Genomic DNA, 20424 nt, shown 5'->3' with positions numbered 1-20424 from the left:
GAGGTGATACCTCATTGTGGCTTTGACTTGCATTTCTCTGATGATGAGTGATGTTGAGCATCTTTTCATGTGTTTGTTGGCCATCTGTATGTCTTCTTCAGAGAAATGCCTCTTTAGGTCTTCCTCCCATTTGTGGATTGGGTTATTTGCTTTTTTGGTATGAAGCTGCATGAGCTGCTTGTATATTTTGGAGGTTAATCCTTTGTCTGCTGTTTCATAGGCAACTATTTTTTCCCATTCTGAGGGTTGCCTTCTAGTCTTGTTTATGGTTTCTTTCACTGTGCAAAAGCTTTTGAGTTTCATGAGGTCCCATTTGTTTATTCTTGATTTTATTTCCATGATTCTAGGAGGCGGGTCAAAAAGGATCTTGCTTTGATGTATGTCATAGAGTGTTCTGCCTATGTTTTCCTCTAGGAGTTTTATAGTGTCTGGCCTTACATGTAGGTCTTTAATCCATTTTGAGTTTATTTTTGTGTATGGTGTTAGGAAGTGTTCTAATTTCATTCTTTTACATGTTGCTGTCCAATTTTCCCAGCACCACTTATTGAAGAGGCTGTCTTTTTTCCATTGTATATTCGTGCCTCCTTTGTCAAAGATAAGGTGCCCATATGTGTTTGGGCTTACTTCTGAGGTCTCTATTCTATTCCATTGATCATCCTTTCTATTTTTGTGCCAGTACCATAGTGTCTTGATCACTATGGCCTTGTAGTATAGTTTGAAGTCAGGAAGCCTGATTCCACCAACTCCATTTTTCCTTCTCAAGATTGCTTTGGCTATTTGGGGTCTTTTGCGTTTCCATACAAATCGTAAGATTTCTTGCTCTAGTTCTGTGAAAAATGCCACTGGTAATTTGATCGGGATTGCAATGAATCTGTAAATTGCTTTGGGTAGTACAGTCATTTTCACAATGTTGATTCTTCCAATCCAGGAACATGGTATGTCCCTCCATCTGTTTGTGTCATCTTTGATTTCTTTCATCAATGTCTTAAAGTTTTCTGCATACAGATCTTTTGCCTCCTTAGGCAGGTTTATTCCTAGGTATTTTATTCTTTTTGTTGCAGTGGTGAATGGGAGAGTTTCCTTAATTTCTCTTTCTGCTCTTCTGTTGTTAGTGTATAGGAATGCAAGAGATTTCTGTGCATTAATTTTGTATCCTGCTACTTTACTAAACTCATTAATTAGTGCTAGCAGTTTTCTGGTAGAGTCTTTAGGGTTTTCTATATATAATATCATGTCATCTGCAAAGAGTGACAATTTTACTTCTTCTTTTCCAATTTGTATTCCTTTTATTTCTTTTTCTTCTCTGATTGCTGTGGCTGAAACGTCCACAACTATGTTGAATAATAATGGTGAGAGTGGACACCCTTGTCTTGTTCCTGTTCTTAGAGGGAATTCTTCCAGTTTTTCCCCATTGAGAACGATGTTGGCTTTTGGTTTCTCATATATGGCTTTTATTATGTTGAGGTAATTTCCTTCTATGCCCATTTTCTAGAGAGCTTTTATCATAAATGGATGTTGAACTTTGTCAAAAGCTTTTTCTGCATCTATTGAGATGATCATATGGTTTTTATCCTTCAATTTGTTGATATGATGCATCACGTTGATTGATTTGCGTATATTGAAGAATCCTTGCATCCCAGGGATAAACCCCACTTGATCATGGTGGATGATTTTTTTAATGTGCTGTTGCAGTCTGTTAGCTAGTATTTTGTTGAGGATTTTTGCATCTATATTCATCAGTGATATTGGTCTGTAATTTTCTTTTTTTGTGACATGTTTGCCTGGTTTTGGTATCAGGGTGATGGTGGCCTCATAGAATGAGTTTGGGAGTGTTCCTCCTTCTGCAATATTTTGGAAGAGTTTGAGAAGGATAGGTGTTAGCTCTTCTCGAAATGTTTGATAGAATTCGCCCGTGAACCCATCTGGTCCTGGGCTTTTGTGTGTTGGGAGATTTTTAATCACTGCCTCAATTTCCATACTTGTGATTGGTCTGTTCATAGTTTCTATTTCTTCCTGGTTCAGTCTTGGAAGATTGTATTTTTCTAAGAATTTACCCATTTCTTCCAGGTTATCCAATTGATTGGCATATAGTTGCTTGTAGTAGTCTCTCATGATGTTTTGTATTTCTGAGGTGTCTGTTGTTACTTCTCCTTTTTCATTTCTAATTCTGTTGATTTGCATCTTCTGCCTTTTTTTCTTGATGAGTCTGGCTAATGGTTTATCCATTTTGTTAATCTTCTCAAAGAACCAGCTTTTAGTTTTATTAATTTTTGCTTTTGCTTCCTTCCTTTCTTTTTCATTGATTTCTGCTCTGATCTTTATGATTTCTTTCCTTCTGCTCACTTTGGGATTTCTTTGTTCTTCTTTTTCTAATTGTTTGAGGTGTAAGGTTAGGTTGTTTGTTCGATCATTTTCTTGTTTCTTAAGGTAGGACTGTATTGCTGTAAACTTCCCTCTTAGAACTGCTTTTGCTGAGTCCCACAGGTTTTGGGTTGTTGTGTTTTCGTTGTCATTTGTTTCTAGATATTTTTTGATTTCCTCTTTGATTTCTTTAGTGATTTCTTGGTTGTTTAATAGTGAATTGTTTAGCCTCCATGTGTTTGTATTTTTTGCAGTTTTTTTCCTGTAATTGATATCTAGTCTCATGGTGTTGTGGTCTGAGAAGATGCTTGATATGATTTCAGTTTTCTTGAATTTGCTGAGGTTTGATTTGTGACCCAAGATGTGATCTATCCTGGAAAATGTTCCGTGTGCACTTGAAAAGAAAGTGTATTCTGTCGGTTTTGGGTGGAATGTCCTATAAATATCAATTAAGTCGAGATGGTCTAATGTGTCATTTAAAGCTTGTGTGTCTTTATTGATTTTCTGTTTGGATGATCTGTCCATTGATGTAAGTGGGGTGTTCAAGTCTCCCACTATTATTGTGTTACTGTCGATGTCCCCTTTTATAGCTGTTAGCATTTGCCTTATGTATTGAGGTGCTCCTATGTTGGGGGCATAGATATTTACCATTGTGATATGTTCTTCTTGAATGGATCCCTTGATCATTATGTAGTGTCCTTCCTTGTCTCTTTTAATAGTCTTTACTTTAAGGTCTAATTTGTCTGATATGAGTATTGCTACTCCAGCTTTCTTTTGACTTGCATTTGCATGGAATATCTTTTTCCATCCCTTTCCTTTCAGTCTATATGTATCCCTTGGTCTGAAATGGGTTTCTTGTAGGCCGCATATGGAAGGGTCTTGTTTTTGTATCCATTCAGCCAGTCTGTGTCTTTTGGTTGGAGCATTGAATCCATTTACATTTAAAGTGATTATTGGCATGTATGTTCCAATCACCATTTTCTTCATTGTTTTGGGTTTGTATTTGTGGGTGTTTTCCTTTTCTTGTGTTTCCTAGTTAGAGAAGTTCCTTTAGCACTTGTTGTAAGGCTGGTTTGGTGGTGCTGAATTCTCTTAACTTTTGCTTGTCTGGCAAGCTTTTGATTTCTCCCTCAAATCTGAATGAGATTCTTGCTGGGTAGAGTATTCTTGGCTGTAGGTTTCTCTCTTTCAGGACTTTCAGTATATCCTGCCATTCCCTTCTGGCCTGCAGAGTTTCTGTGTAGAGAGGTCAGCTGTTATCCTTATGGGTTTTCCCTTATATGTTATTTGTTGCTTTTCTCTTGCTGCTTTTAATATTTTTTCTTTGTGTTTAATTGACGTTAGTTTGATTAATATGTGCCTCAGTGTATTTCTCTTTGAGTTTATTCTGTATGGGACTCTCTGTGCTTCTTGGACTTGGTTCATTATTTCCTTTCCCATGTTGGGGAAGTTTTCCACTATAACCTCTTCAAATATTTTCTCAGACCCTTTCTTTTTTGCTTCTTCTTCTGGGATTCCTATAATTCGAATGTTGGTTCGCTTAATGTTATCACTGAGGTCTCTGAGACTGTCTTCTATTCTCTTTATTCTTTTTCCTGCTCCTTGGCAGTTATTTCCCCCATTCTGTCTTCCAGCTCACTTATTCGTTTTCTGCCTCAGTCATTCTGCTGGTTATAGCATCTAGAGTATTTTTAATTTTGGTTATTTTGTTACCCATTGTTGTTTGTTTTTCTGAGTTCTTGTGAACTGTTTCTTGTACTTTCTCTATTTTGTTATCGAGATTTTGTATCATTTTTACTATCATTTCTCTGAATTCTTTTTCAGTCATTTTTCCTATTTCCTCCTCATTTATTTGGTCTTGTGGGTTTTTTTTCCTGCTCCTTTGCCTGCATGGTGTTTCTTTGTTTCCTCATGGTTGTCCAAGCTTTTGGGGTTGCTTGTCCTGGCAATAGAGGTGTTTATAGAAGACTGTCCAAGCCTCAGACTAATGTCCAAGTGTTGGGTTAAACAAATATTAAGTCTAGGAAACGCATACGTGTATAAGACACACAATTACTGAATCCATTAGGACATAAGGCTCTGGAAAGACCTGACAGAACCCCAGTGTGCTATCAGATATTCAAAGAGAAACCCAACAGAAATTGACAACTGAAACAGAAGAAATCAGAGAGAAAAGCAAAGGCAAACTAACAAACAAATAACACCTTACACATACAAACACTAATCCAGGGAGATTTTGTAAGCTAGAATCAAATATAGAAAAGAGCTAGAGTACCACCAGACAGAATGGAGATTCTCAGAATGAAATCAGACAATCATACTAAGAACTAAGATAAAGCCAAAAACCTAATATTAAATACCAAGGCAGTGCGTCATCTGGAGAATAGAGCATGGAGTCTGAGCAGATCGATAGTGTTACTTATAAGTATGTTAAGATAAAATAAACTAAAAATGGCTGGAAGAAAGGGGAACAGAAGAGTGTAGTGTGATTGGAAATATGTAAATAAAAAGAAAGGAAAAGAAATGTAAAAAAGATAGGGATGAAAGGAAAGTATGAGAGGTATATTGTCCGTACTACCAAAAACTTAGCTAGAAATAGAAGTACATAAAAAGGCCAAAAAATAAAAATAGAATAAAAAATAGCATTAAAAAAATTAGGTTATAAAACTTGTAGATCCCTTAGGACTAAGATTGTAATTAATAAAGGAAAAAAAAATGCAGAACTGATCCCAGAATGGACCAGGTCAATAGGATTGATACTAATTTTTCTGTTTCCTTAGAGTCTCAGCTGTAAGTGTCCTTCTACTGGCCTTGGGTTTTTTGCATTATTCTGTGACCAGCAGAGCTTTCTTTATTGTTCGTCTGTAAGTGTCAGTGTGTGGGGAGGGAGAGGGTACAATAGTGGCTCCTTCCCCTGGAAGTGAGTGAGCAGTGGCGCACTGTTGTTTCAGGCACTGTTGTTACAGTCAGGCTTGGAGGTGCCTGTTGCAGAGGGACACCAGTGGCTCAGGTATAAACAGAAAGTCTCAGAGTTGGGCCTCTCTCGGGGTTTTTTTTTTTTCTCTGCAGCCTCCCTGCTGCCAGCGTTCCAAGGGCTTTTAGTCTAGCCCCACCCGAGTGCCTGAGGATACTTGTTATCCCTGAGCGCCTTAGGTGGCCCACAGGGCGTCTCTCCACTGCCTGTTGCAGAGGCGCCCAAAGAGAGAGAGAGGCTATGCCCGCGGCTCCCCCCCCCCCCCACCCCGTGAGCCTGCAGCATCCAGCCGCCATCATGGCCGGGCAGCTCTCAGGGACGGGCACTCCTCGCCGTGGACCTCTTCCCTCCTGTCCTCTCGGTCCGTCACCTTACTGGCATCTATGTTCCTCACCCTGAATCAGCTCTCCGGTTCCCACGCTCCCACTCCCGGACCCTCTGTTCAGCTGTGGATCGCCGTCTCCGTCTGGGAACGCTGAGCTGCGGTGCAGACCCTCTGTGTGTTTCTCACTCCCTCCCATCTGCCACAGCTCCGCTGCTTCACCCTCTTTGAGCCGTCGTAGATGCCTCCCTACCGGTTATGTCGGGCTCCTTGCAGTCCTTTCTGGTGTCTGAGGCCATCTCCTGGTGTTCAGCTGGTTCTCTGTGGGAATTATTGCGTCCTTCAGTGCATTCCCAATGCATCTGTGGAGAGGGATGCATTCCACGTCCCTCTACTTCGCCGCCATCTTTTTCTCCTTGTGGTATCTTGACTGGTACCTTCTCAATCAAAGTGAGCTTCAGACCACTTAGATACAGAAAATGAATCTTCTTATCTCAGGTTTTTTGCCATTTTATATGGTAAATGGTAAAGAGGAAGCTGCATACCTTCATCCCACATGGTGCAGTCACCCAGCGGAAGTAAAATCTAGACATGCTTTTTCTCAAGAGGAGAGCATAGTATTTTCAAAATCCATATGCCATCTGTGAATTGTAGAGTATGGATAATTGCGATATCATAACAAATTAATTTGTCTTGTCTGTTCCTAGTTGACTGATTTTTGTAGTTTTGGACAAAATAAGTTCAGGTGAGTTCTTCTAATTCTTGCGGCAGGAACTGCTACAGTGCTGGCAGTAGTCACCATGAAGCTGTGCCCACCCCCAGGCCCTTGAGCACTGCAGCCCTGTGGCCGAAGGAGGGAAAGGATGCCGTGGCGCCCAAGGGCGAACCAGAAAGCAGGGCCTGGCGGGAGGTTGTGCTGTGGTGCTTGACTTGGACTCGTGCCTTGAAGCGGGCTCCTACCCACATTCCCCTCTGGCCGCCTCTGGTGACGGGACGACCCGTTGTTTCCTCTTGCGCTTTCTCTTCGGGAGCAGCTCCAGAGTTTCAGCAGCTGGAGAAATGTACCGTTTAAGGATAAGGCACAGAGTAGGCGTGAGCTGTGCTGGCGGCTCGGAAGAGAACACAGGTCTCTGTCAAGGAACACAAGTGGAACTTCAGAGGCCAGAAAAGCTACGTGCAACCATGTGCCCAAGAGAGAAATTAGTCGATGGCATTAATTAAAGACCAAGTTACTCAAAAGACAACCCTCAGAATGGGAGAAAATATTTGCAAACGAATCAACAGACAAAGGATTAATCTCCAAAATATATAAACAGTTCATGCAGCTCAATATCAAAAAACAAACAACCCAATCCAAAAATGGGCAGGAGACCTAAATAGGCATTTCTCCAAAGAAGATACATGGATGGCCAGGAGGCACATGAAAAGCAGCTCAACATCACTAATTATTAGAGACATGCAAATCAAAACGACAATGAGGTATCACCTCACACCGGTTAGAATGGGCCTCATCAGAAAATTGACAAACAGTAAATGCTGGAGAGGGTGTGGAGAAAAGGGAACGCTCTTGCACTGCTGGTGGGAATGTAAATTGATACAGTCACTGTGCATAACAGTATGGAGGTTCCTTGCAAAACTAGAGTTACCATATGACCCAGCAATCCCACTCCTGGGCATATACCCAGAGAACACCATCATTCAAAAAGACACATGCACCCCAATGTTCATTGCAGCACTATTTACAGTAGCCAGGACATGGAAGCAACCTACATGTCCATCAACAGATGAATGGATAAAAAAGATGTGGTACATACATACAATGGAATGTCACTCAACTGTAAAAAGCAATGAAACTGAGACATTTTTAGAGACATGGATGGACCTAGAGACTGTCATGCAGAGTAAAGTGAGTCAGAAAGAGAAAAACAAATACCGTATATTAACACATATATGTGGACTATAGAAAAATGGTACAAATCAACCTGTTTGCAAGGCAGAAATAGAGACACAGTTGTAGAGAACAAACATATGGACACCAAGTAGGGAAAGCGGGGGAGGGGGGAATGAATTGGGAGATTGGGATTGCCATATATACATTACTAATAAGAAAAAAAATATCAAGTTGTACACTTTAAGTATATGCAGTTTATTGTATGTCAGTTGTATCTCAGTAAAAGTTCTTAAAGAAAAAGAAAAAAAGATCAGGTTACTGAGCTTTACTTGTCCAGTTATATTAATGATACGTGAATATTGTCAAGAAAATTCTTCTGCTTCTGGTCTGGTATCTACTAACCTGGTTTCAGAACACCAGGCTGACAGAGCTCACTGTTAACCCTAACACTAACCCTAATCCCTAGTGGCTGCCACCTGCGGTCCTGGTCCTCGTGGCTGGCCTGGGTCTGGTTGGTGACATGCTCCAGACGATCTGACTGCTCCTCCGAGGGGTGTCTGTGTGTAACCTTACTGCCATGTAATGTGAAGCACTGAAAAGCAACTTTTTGGAAAGTATTTTTTTAGAACTCTCCTAGTCATGTTTAGTTCTATGGAAGTTCTGTGTTTATTAAAATGGAGAGTGCTTATTTCATATACAGGATACCTTTTTGAACATACTTCAAGGAATTGATATTTTGACTCTGCGCTTTCGTTGTAGGTCTTTGAACAGATGCTTTAAAATGAAACAGCCACGTGTGTAAACACTTTTAAAGGGTTGTGTGTTACCATTAGTTATTTTTTCTGGCCGTCACACTTTACTGGACAGAAGCCCAGACACAGCAGACAGTGCCCAGCCACTGAGTCCTGTGCTGCTTCCCTGTGGCCGTGTCCTTGCGATGGCAGGACCCCCTGCCACTTTGCTCATTGCTCCAGACGCACCAGGGCAAGTCACCAAAATGCTGGGGACGGAGCAGACTCTGCAGCGTGGGACTGGCTGAGAAATCCGAGTTCTCCTCCTGCCTAGCCCCCCCCCCAAACGCCAGAAACTCCGTCCCAGGCCTCAGGGAAGCACAGAGCTGCCCGCTGTCCTCGGCAGGTGTGAGGACCGGTCTCTTCACTTGATAGATGCATCTTCTTTGTGAACTCTTGTGGTTTTTACTGCAGAGTAGTCTCAGGAATGGTTGTTTCAAATCCTGAAGATTTACTTTAAGATGCCGCTTAGTACTTGCAGACTTTTGAAAGCACAAACTGTGACCAAACTGTGCTGACGGCGGCCACAGGCACAGCTGCCCCTCCGTGTGTCCCAGTTACAGGTGTAAAAAGCTTAATTTACCCCGATGGTATAACTGCCTACTCCAGCCGTGGGGTCCCCTTGCCAAACAGCAGTTCCTCCTGAGTAATGAGTATTGTGCTTTTAAAAAGCTGAGTAAGGGCCCCGTGGGAAATCGCCTGACAGGAGGATGTGAGACCAGAAAGTAACTCTCCAAGGGCCCCTGCCCTGGGTCTCCCCGAGAAGGTTTAGAGAGAAGATTGGGTGGCTGACGGGCAAGTGATGGAGGTCTTCACACCAGGCTTGGAGGATAGGAGAGCTGCTCAGGGCAGTGACTTACTGAAGCATGGCTTTTGGGTAGATTATCTGGATAGGTTACAAGAAATTACCAGGGAGATAGAATTAGTTTGGTTTAGTGATCTAAGTGTCAGCCTGGACTCGAGTTTTATATTAAATCTGATGTATGAGTATATTATATGTGTATACAACATGATTCTAAAGTGTTTCTGTTGTCTTCCTTCAGAGTTTACAGATGCTTCCCCAGCAGCGGAAAGCCATAGCCAAGTTCAAGGAACCAGCCCACGCGTTAGCGTTTCAGCAGAAGTTCCACAGGTAGCCGTGGATTCCCTGGTGCCCGGTGGAGGCGGGAGGGCGTGTGCCGCCACTGCTGTGTCTCTGTGGAGATGCACCAGGGCTGCAGAGGCTCCAGAGGGCGCGCCGCGTCCCTTTGTGACGTGGCGGTCACCCCAGGCTTGTGCTCTTCTCTTCGGTCTCCCTGTGTCCTTCTGCGTGCTGAGGTGACGGCTGAGTGGTCCTCGTTTGCTTACATCCCCACAGGCACATGATAGATCTGTCCCACATAAACGTGGCGCTGATTGTTGAGTGATGTCTGGCAGGAGCGCCTGACCGGTACGCTGCACACACGCTGTGGAATTTCTTCCCTGGAGCTGCCGGCGCGGAGTCCCCGCCCGCTCAGGCCCCCCGCGCGCAGCCCTGCGCGGCTGCTGTCCGGAGCCCGCCCCGGGGCCAGCGCTGGTTCCCGCAGAGCTGCGCTGACAGGCTGCGGCAGACTCGCGTTGGTGTTAGAGCGCTGCCCTCTGTCGTCACCACAAGGAACTACAGTTCTCGTTTTTCTTTCGTTTTCAAAGTGCTTACAATGCATGTAGACACTGTTCTTCGTGACCTTACTGTGTGATCGGTTACAGTGACTTAGAGTCAGGAGCGAACATTCACGTCACAAATTCGCAGTCTTTTTCACAGCAAAGAACACTTGATAATGGTTGCGCTTATCTTCAGTGCAGGCTAGATGAGCGTTTCCTCAGCCAGCTTCACCTGAGTCACTTCTCAGAGGGCCTCCGAGGCGCTTGTGCAGGTGTAGGTTGAGATTTGGGGTGATGGTGATTGACGGCTGCCTGCCTGGCACGCAGGGTGTAAGGGGTGGGAGCGGTGCCACGTATGTGGCAGGTTCTGCTGCTGGTACGTATTCCAGAAGCGCCAGAGGGAACACCCTTTGTCCGCTCTCCCCGAACGCGGCACCGTCGCACCCCGGGCTGAGAGCAGGTGTCGCGGCGCTCAGCTCACAGCCCTTGCCAGGCTCCCCACTAGGTGGGCTGCGCCGTGGACCTGCCAGGTGAGGGTGGGACCGCCTGCAGCTGTGGCACACCTGCCTGGTGTTTCCCTCTTCTTAAGTGCAGCCCCAGGTGGCATATTCATGTCCCCGGCTCTGTGATATGTACAGAACATCCTTGGGGAACCTGTGATTAACGCTTTCTTTTCTGACGGGCTCTGGAGCAGGGTCGCACTGTCCTTCAGTGGACCCAAGAGTGAGGGGACGTTTGCGCTGGCTTGTCGCACTGCGTGGAGTGCTGACTGAGGGCGGCCGCAATGTGGTGTCTTTGGGGTTCTGGGAAGGCTCCTTCAGGTGAGACGCTTGCTCCCCAGAAAGTCCTCTTAGTGAAATTCACCCTGGGCACGTGTGGAAAAAAGTGCCTTATCGTATTTCTGCTCATGAAGGGGTTTCATTATTTTGGATTTATTCTAACGTGGACCTGAACTATTTGAGCAAATGATACTGGGACATACTCAGACTTTTTAGCTCTATTTTATACCTAAGATTTCCTGTCACATCTGCTACTAGGATTAAGGGAAATAGAAGCCTGTTAGCGGTTAACACCTCTGCCTGGCCCAGCGAGGACCGGATGTGAGCAGGAAGGCCTGCGCAAGGCTCCCTCTTTCTCAGCCTTCTTGTGGGAGCTAAGACACAGGTCACGTGAACTTGTGTCTTCTTATTTTCACAGTTGAAATTTTATATTACTCTTTCAAATTAAGTTACCAGAACGAGAGGAGAGTATTTCAGAGCCTGCGAGACTTTCTGTAGCGTTCATTCTGCAGTGGCTCCCTGTGCTAGGAGTGAGCCTGGAGCGCGAAGGTGGGTCCCAGGAAACGATAGGCACTCGTAGAACAAGTGGAAACACCCCCGGCGGAGGGGCCCGGCCACCCGTGTTCCAGAAGGCCCCCGCCTCGCCCTCGGGAGGTGTGGTGTGTGCCAGCCTGCCCCCGGGTGCTCCAGTGGAGCGTCCAGATGGCCCCGTCCTCACACGTAGACACAGGTGTGTCCCTGGAGTCAGGAGTGCAGCTTACGTGGCTCAGTCTGCAGAGAGCAGCGCTCAGGTGGTGAGTTGGGCAGCCCGCAGGCACCACATAGGAGAGGTGCAGACTGCTTCCCCACCTGGGGCAGCAGGAAGGCTCATGGTTAATGGACTTATTTTATCACCAAGGACTTAATGATGCAATAAAATGAGTTTACAAAATTTTACCACTTTTTGAAATAGTCTGAGTGTGTGGTGGCTTTGAAACTAAAAATCTGCATGTTGTCTCTGAAAAGGCGCCATTTAGGCACACTTCCTTCTAGTTGGTGCTGAGAGACGGGTCCCATGGGGCACCTTTGTTCATGGCAGGCCTCATGGCTGCTCTAAGATCTGCTTTTGCCTTGTCCGAGTCTAACGGGTGCCTGGGACACGTGTGTGTCTGTAACTGTCTACACACACAGGGGAGTAAGCTTTCTCGTGATAGAATGTTTTTGAAAGACCATCGGTCAAGTCGAGCCGGGCCTTTCTTAAGGGCTGGTTAGAAAGGCTCCCTGAGGTCACCTAGCACATGGCCCTTGGGCATGGGCTCTGCTAGTGCCAGCCAGGCCCAGGAACAAAGGCTTGGTTTCCTTGAAGGAAACCATGGAGAAGGAAAGAAGCAGAATTAGAAAGTTACGTTATTTCCATTTTTGGTGCATTTCTCGCAGTGAAATCAGACCGCCCTAAGCTGAACCCTCTTGGAAGATCTGCTGCAACCATTATCTTTGTTCTTTATTTATCATGCGTTTAAAACGAGATGCAGAAGCATTTAACATACTGTGTAAATATGGACTTTTTAAAATTAAAATGTTATTGGAAATGCTTTCAACTCAGCAACATCTTAGCTATTTGTTAGTTCTTTTGTGTTGTCTTATCAAAGTTTAATGGATACAGTTCCATAATTGTTGATGTGTTCGTGTGTATATTCGATTTTTATAAAGATGGTAGTAAGTCAATACATTTATCCTGACCTGTGTATTATTTGTTCACAAATTCAAGAAGCCAGTAAATACCAGTATATCTCATAAGGTAAATACAGTAGGTGACTGTGTGGAGCTGAGGCACCTTTTCTTTTTGCATTATCTTGTTTTGATTTTATGCTGTAATATACGTTCATTTAGCTACTTACCTGAGCGTAACCTTGCACTACCGTTGGTCTGGCCACATTTGTTAAATCCTTATACTGATAGCTTTCTAAAGGAGAAATATTGTCTCTTTTTTCCAAAAGAAATGCTGAGGGTTCCCCCCTTCCTGGACAGGCAGCTCGCTAAGTAGGTGCCCGTGCCCTCTCCCCACGGGGAGGCTCGGGGGAGGGGAGGAGCCTTCATCCTAACTGTTTCTAATTGGGGTCTTCCTTCTCGTGATTTGTAAAGGTCCTGGATGAGCAATTGTGTATGCTTGGTTCTGTAGCGTTTCTGAATTGTGACAGATCCTGCACCCAGGGGTCTTTTTTTAAAGGGCATTTTGCTGAATATGCAAGCAGACTTTGTTGCTGGAAGGCGGCTGGGAGAGGCGTCCAGGGTGAGGGGAAAAAGGAACGATAGAAGCGGGGCGAGGAGAGTTGTAGCACGAGCGGGTGGTAATGAGGGGCCGTCAGCCGCTGGCTCTGAAGAGGAGTCAGTGGACCGGCTGGGGAGCCCTCGGGCGGGTGGGCACACGGTGGTCTCTAGACGCCCGCTGGCCGGCCCTGGCTGGAGGAGGGGGCATCTGCGTCAGGCCGGGCACCGCGGGCTCGGGGCACTGCCGGCTCTTGGACGAGAGGAGGCCTGGCCTACTCGCGTGGAGGGTACATAAGACCTGAGGTCGGGTTGTTTTGAGAACCTGTCATTTGCTTTCTTTCTTTTTTTCTTTTTCTTTTTCTTTTGGCTTGTGGTTTTTGTTTTGTTCTGTTTGGCTTTTGTTTTTTACTTTTATTTTTTTATTTTTGTTGTTTTATTGAAGGTAAGCTTACTGTGCTCGTGGACCATTGACTGCCAGGGCCCCTGTTGAGGACAGTCAGGTTTTGGTGGAGGTCTCTGCAGAGCACCTGGAGCTGCTCTTGAGGGCTTTGGAGCCTCTGAGCCCCCTCGCTTCCATCCCTTAGATCCTGGAGAGGCAGCAGCTGCACCCTGCGGAAGCGCGTCCCCGCCGGGCGCAGCCCTGCCTCCCTCGCCCTCGGCTCTCCTAGTGCCTCTCCTGGCTTCACTGATTCCCCGGTAGGCCTGTAGTCAGATAGAGCCCCCCACCCTGTCCTGCCCCCACCCACCCCCTCCCAGCTCCTTTTTCTTTGTTTGTTTGGGGGGTGGGCAGGGTATTGTTGAAAGGTATTGTTGATTTTTTTTTACAGGTTTTTAAGTGACAGTATTCTAAAAGGGGATTAACTGACAGAGGGAGGGGTGGGTAATATGAAGTAGGACCAGCAGGCCCCCCCCCCCCCCCCCCCCCCCCCGCTCATGAAGGAAGCCATAAGGAGTTTACATGAATTAGAGAGAAAAGTTAGATACTTCATTGTATTTAATGAGCATTTCAATTAACTTTGCACCTCTTTTTCAAACTTGTGAATGACGTGTTACTTTGAACATTGGGTAAATATGAACTTTCCAAAGGCAGTTAGCCTTGACTTGCTATTAAATCCTAAGGATTTTGTGTAAGGTTTTTTTGCAACCTGTTTAATTTTCCTCATTTAAAGTGCCCATGGTTTTGTGTCCTAGAACCAAACAAAACTCACTGATTCATATTGGATCCCAGGTATACCTTCTGGTAGCGTGTGGTTGGGAAGGATCATTGGTTTTACACATGTAATCTGCCTTTTCTAGAGAATGTGCAAAAAATCATAACACTCTCTTTTCTGTGCCACGTTTTGATAGGAAATCTTTTCATTAAGATGGGCAGGCAGAACAGGTATTTTTAGTGAGAAATTGCTTTTTGCTTTTACTTCTAACCAACTAAAATGTAAAAAGGCCTCCATGTTGCTGTTTTATTTTACTGATATTGAAAGGTATGTAGAAAAATACAGGCCTCATAAAAAGAAACATGGTGTAGTCTTTGGATTTTAATATTTTCCACAGAGTGGACAGACAGTTATACTGTTTTAATATATTCTGTATTTAGTACTTTAATGTACTTTAGAAAGTAGACCTCTTGACGTTCTTCTAGCATGATTTTCTTTTAAACAATTTTTCAGTTCAAGGTCACGTAATGGAACCTGGTTTTTAAAGGACTTTTTAAATTCTTTGTGCTCTGCAGTATTGTCTTAGAGTAATAATTTGTTTCTAAAGCACCATGCATACAACACACATTTATAATGTTGACCGAAGAGCACGTAATCATTTGTTTTTATAATGCAGCTTTGCTTTTCACAGGCATGGGATCCAGAATTGTTTTCCTCTGTGAGGATTTTAACTTTAAGGCTTTAATTCCGCTGTTTAATTTTCAGGTTCACCAACAGCACAGCCTGAAATCTGATTTTTCCCCCCCCATTTTTGAGTTGGTTCTCTTTGCTGGGCCGCCAGCCTGGTCTCGCTACTGCTGCTGTGTCTGGGCCTCGTCCGCCAGGCCTGCCGCGCACCTTCCTTCCTGCCCTCGGGGGCTCTCCCCACCAAGCCCACCAGCCGCCGTCCTCGAGGCGTCCCCCTCTTTCACCTGCTGTAGCTGCTGTCCCTTCTCTCCTCCCACCTCTCTGGGGACGGCGCTCCATCCTGGCTGCTCCGTCCACTGTTGATGTTTGGAATTCCGCTCTAAGTGTCAGGAGTGTCTTTGTGCTGTGTCGACCATGTCTTTGCTTTGACAGGTTTCACTCACGGTTTGTTCCTCCAGGTCTGTGGTTGGCGAGAGTAACATCTGGATTCTGTTGCTTTGCAGGCTGACTCCGGGGTGTGTGGCCCGCGGAAGCCAGCAGCCTGCGCCGGCCCCATTAACCAGCCCTTCTCTGTTTTTATCCCTCTACTTTTGCAGGACCTCTTTTGCATGAGTTGAGTGTTAGTGGTAGCGCGCCTCTTCTTCTGCTGGGAGGTGACGGCCCGTTTGACTTTGTTGCGCTCTCGCTGACTGTGATCCTTCCTAACCGTATTGCTAAGCGCCGGAGCTGGCCTGGCCGGCTGGGCGTGCAGTCTGAAGCTGTGTCTGTGGGGCGCGCAGTGGGAGGTGAGGAATCGAGCTGAGCGCGTTGCTCCCCTCTGGGTGGCCGCCTCCGTGTCTTCTCCACGCACACTGCACTTACCTTTGCGGGAAAGGATGTTGCCTTGTTTTACCCCGTTTTTCACTTGGCTCTGATCACTGTGACAGCTTTATCAGGAATATATGTGAAGAACAGTTGTGACATAGTTGGAAAAATGTATTCTTGTGTGTATCATTTGTGTGATTCCATGCTGAGAAATGTGTTTTGAACTATATTGTAACTTGAAAGATCTGTTAATAAATATCTTGCAGTTTCTGCTTTTGTTCTCAAGCTTTTATTTTCTCTCGCACTCGGGTTCGGTCTGTTCCATGTCTTAGACCCACGTGGACAGAGCACTGGGGCCGTCCCTCCGGGGATGGGCGTGTCCCCAGGTCCACCCCCTCTGGTCAGCGCTTGGCTGTGAACAGGTGTCTGATGAATGGAAGGTCAAGGTGACTGTCTTCCTCACAGTCCATGGTCTCGTGAGTCTGAACTGACCAAGTGGTGTCATTGTGTGTTGCTTGTTGCAAGTCGGAGGGAGACATATTTTCTTTATTAATTCTTAAAGCATCACAAATAATCTTTACAGTTTTTCAAAGGAGATCTGTACTCCAGCACTAATCGTAATGCTGAAAATGGGGACATCGGCCACCTGTGCCTTTGTACTGCCATCGCCTGGTGCCTTCCTGTTTCTCACATGCACCCGGCCCGTGTGAGAAGCTGCACCACCTGTGTTGCCACTTTCACTTTCCATTTAAGGCATCCTCAGCGCTTTACATGTTGCTGCAACTGCTACAAACTACTCATACTTTATGGTCTATTTTGAAAATACTTAAAAAATAAAGCACACCCCACCCCCCAAACATTGTTAAAGGAAAAGCTTGAGGAGAAGAAACCCAGAGGTTCACCCCCCACTTCCCGCCTTCTCCCCACGCCGTGCAGCCCAGGAACCTGGGCTCCACCCACTGCCTCGCTGACAAAATGAGACTGCCTTTTAAAGGTAACCTTTGTCGTAGCACTACCCTCCCCATGGTAAGGATGAGGAGAAGGAGCCCACATTTCAAGCAAGGGAGAAAGAAGGTGAGAAAAAGGGCCGGTTTGGGGGAACATAGGTTAAGAAGGAAGTGCTGTATCACAGAGTGTATCACACAGTGCATCTGATCAGTTTCTCAGATCTGATTTAATGGAAGTTTTAAACCTTAATCAGAATCTGAAAATACCTAGTGATTAAAGCCAAAGCCATTTTTCTTCTATTTAAATCTATATTTCATGGATAAGTCATTTTTCTAAAACCTGCCCTTTGCTTTGAGGGATGGGATCTCGAGAAGATGGGCCCAAAACGCCTGGAGGTGTCCCATGGAAGGTGGGTTTCTCCGAATCTGGGATTCCTTATGAATGGAGCTCCTTGAGAGGAGCTTTCAGGTCTGCACGCCCGGCCTGGAGAGGTTTGGGCGCACATTCCCGCAGGGGCCTGGAGGAGGGGGTGTTTGTCACCGCCAGTGGGGGAGCCTCCTTGCAGACCCAGGAGGCCTGGCGGTACTTTGCGCGCTTCCATTACTCCTGTGGAAAGGCTGCAGCCCCAAGTTCTCATCCAGTTCTCATCTGACAGGCTCTTTTGCTCAAAAGTGTATTTCCATATTTTGAAGGAAATTATAGTCAAGTCTGAAGGGAAAAATAAGTCATGAAAGAGTTCTCTAGGCGAGTACAGTGCTTATGAATTGTGGCCCCAAGAAAGAAAAGCACAGAAAGCAGCATGTCTGCAGCTTGAGGTGTGGCTTCCAGGTTTAAAGAAGCGATGTTTCGGTGGTGTTTCAGCTTCACGCTCAGAGATAACACGTCCTCGCTGCACTTCCGGGTCACCTGCAGGCGGGGTGAGAGGCAAACAGGCTTAAGTTAGAGCTGAATCAGAAAATAAACCCTGAGCCGGTGACGCGGCCCCATCCTCCCACCCAGTTCTCCCACCAAGTACGTCCCTAACCTGCGCCCACACTTGTGCCTGGGTGATGGGGGGTGGCAGGACACATCAGGGACCCTCGCAGACCGCCCGCAACTGGGGCGGAAGGAGGATGGGGGGGTACTTCTCACGCCCCCCGCCCCCAGCCTTTAGGTGAGGTGGGTGGGCCAGGCCTCCAGCGCGTGAACAAGGGATCAAGAGCGCGGCGGGACGGGAGAGGAGAGCAGAGGCTTGCACGCAGAGCAGTCCTCCTGGGCCTGAGCCCCCGCGGCGGCCCAGCGCTGGCAGCCTTTTGGGGAGGGGTTCTCGGGGGGACGTGGCTGATGGTGGCTGGGCGGTGGACGCCGAGAGTACGGGACCATGGGGAGGCCCTGGCCCTGCAGCTTCCAGCCGCAAGCACCGCCCGGCAAGCTCCCTGCGGCCGCCCTGATGGTGCAGGTTGTCCTGGGCCGGCTCTGGCTGTGGGGACCTGTCCTGCCCCGCGCGCCCCGGGCCTGCATCCTCTGCGATGGCAGGTCCCTAGCCCTGCGTCCCTCCTGAGCCAGCAGGCCTGGGAAGGGGGCTGGACTTGAGTTCCACAGTCCGGGGGCTCGGGTCTGTGTGACCAGGGCCCCTTCTCTCAGGGCTACTTGCTGGAGACCCGAATCCTTGGATGAACCAGGGACTCTACCACCCACTGCCCACTGTGGCTGCTGTCTCCCCAGGGCCACATAACCCCCCAGGGGCACTGCCCTGCCCCAGGGCCACATAACCCCCAGGGGCACCGCCCTGCCCCAGGGCCACATAACCCCCCAGGGGCACTGCCCTTCCGGCCGCTGACCTAACACGTCTTTCTCTCCATCATTTCTTTGGCCATTATTCTCAGGCACTGTCATTCCCACATGACGTGAGATGGAGACTCTCAGCCCCTTGCATTCCTCTCTGCCCTCAGCGGCCCCCTCCCACACCTTATCCAGGACCAGGCATGGCCAGGAAATACCACTCATGGCCTGTGTGGACACCTGGACTCCTGATCCGTGGTGCCCCCACGAGCAAGTGTCCATGCCTCTGGGACTCCCATGCCTCAGCCTGGCCCCTCTGACTGCTGCTTGCCTGGGGTCAATTTTCTGGCTGCCACTGGGAACCGGCTCCTTGAGCACTTTCAACTCCCTTGCTTTTGTCCTCTTGATGACCACTGGGCGAGATCCCCGTCCTCCAGGACGCTGACCCTGCACCCCAGCTGTGAGCACGGCTGGAGAAATGGGCAGCCACACTTCCTGGCCTACTTTGGATTCACAGCCACAGACCTCACAGATGATCCCCACACGCAGCCAGGAAACCCCACTGTCTCTCCTGATCAGGTCAGAGTCACATCTCCTTCTCCCTTCAGTGTCAGCACCCTCGTTTCCCGTCCCATTTCATTACTGCTACTGAAGTGCTTGGAAGAGAACGTCCACATTCCCTCACCACCAAGCCTCCCAGCCTGCCTCCAGGTGCCCCACGAGAGCCACCTGCCCCTCCTACAGTAGGTGAGCATCCTTGCTGTTATCCAAGGCCAGCATCCCATCTGCACTGCCTCCCGCTTCCTCCCCCTGCCTCCCCACTGAAAGACCTGGCACCTGCAAGTATCTCTTCTCACCCCTGGGTTTTTTCTTCTGTACTGGACCTTCCCTGTTAGCAGCAAACATGCAGTAATGGCCTCCCATTTTAAAAAATCCCCCCTGACCTTGTAACCACTTTTGGTGATCAATGCATAATTCTTTCCCCCTTTTGGTAAAACTCAGTGAAAGAGTTATATTTTCTTGCTGCCTCCGTTTTCTCTTTGAAAAGTTCTCTCTTGAATCCACATCAGTCTGGCTCTTGACCCCAGCATTTCTGAAAAACTTCTCTTGCTAAGAACGTTCCTGGTGCCCATGTCACCAAATTCAAGGATCAAGCCTCAGGGCTCCTCTCCATTCACCGGTGTGTATAAGGTGGTCGACTTCCCATGGCCTCCAGGACACTGCCTTCTCTTCATTTTTGTCCTACCTCACTGGAACCTGCCTCTTGGTCTCCAGGTGGGGTCCTCCTCACCTTCCTGTCGGCTAGAGGTGGGAACCCTTGGACCTCTCCCTTCTCAACCCACACACATGCCCTGCGTGACCTCAGGCAGTTCAATGGCTTTAAAGATCAGCAGCAGGCCACTGACTCCCATGGACTTTCCTGTCCTCCTGTGGACTTCCTCCTGAACTCCAGACTCGAACCTTCATTCCTGCTGAGGTGTTCAGCAGGCAGCTCACACTTAATCCAACTGAACTCCTGATCTCTGCCCTTCTCTCCCCATCTCAGGAAATGGCAGCTCTTTCCTTAAGGATGCTCAGGCCCCAAACTTTGAAGTCGACTTTGCCTCCTCTTCTTCTCTCTCATGCATCACACACTCAGCAAGCCCTGTCCTCCAAGTGTATCTGGAATCTCACCACTTCTGGCTCCACAGCTGCCACCCCAGGGAAAGCACCAACCTCTCTCTTGGAAGGCCGACCCTGTCTCCAAACTGATTTCCCTGCATCCACCCTTACCTTCTACCGTCTGTTACCAAACATCAGCTGGAAGCATCTTTAAGATGTAAGTCAGGTGACATCACTCCTCTGGTGGGAATGCTCCAGTGATCTCTCATCTCAGTCCTGCAACAGCCTTCTGGGCCTTGGGTCCCCTGAGCCTGTCATAGAAGCTCATCTCACACCCTTCCGCTCACTCGGCCCCAGCAACAGTTGCTGCCCTGCCCTATCTTGACAAGCCAAGCCGGATTCTGCCTGCTGTGTCCTCGCCCTAGGGTGCGGTGCCCCTGAGTGTTTCCCGGCCTCTCCATGCACACTCTCAGGCCTTTGCTCTCT

General features: G+C 47.3%; 1 protein-coding gene across 8 annotated transcripts in view; it reads left to right on the top strand.

Moving 5' to 3' along the window:
* The window catches only part of RBM33 (RNA binding motif protein 33), a 123097-nt gene extending 110653 nt beyond the window's left edge, over positions 1-12444 (top strand). For all 8 annotated transcript variants that reach the window (XM_057730525.1, XM_057730532.1, XM_057730530.1 and 5 more), the window contains 2 exons: positions 9383-9471; positions 9697-12444. In XM_057730525.1, coding sequence (XP_057586508.1) covers positions 9383-9471; positions 9697-9745 — 138 coding nt within the window. In that variant the 3' untranslated portion in view covers positions 9746-12444. The remainder of the gene's footprint in view (positions 1-9382; positions 9472-9696) is intronic.
* Positions 12445-20424: the final 7980 nt, after the last annotated feature.

This window comes from Hippopotamus amphibius, chromosome 4, assembly GCF_030028045.1.
Source record: "Hippopotamus amphibius kiboko isolate mHipAmp2 chromosome 4, mHipAmp2.hap2, whole genome shotgun sequence".
In the NCBI taxonomy this organism is placed as follows: Eukaryota; Metazoa; Chordata; class Mammalia; order Artiodactyla; family Hippopotamidae; genus Hippopotamus; species Hippopotamus amphibius.
The sequence above is the reverse complement of the archived record's forward strand: the minus strand, read 5'-3'. Positions and strand labels throughout refer to the sequence as shown.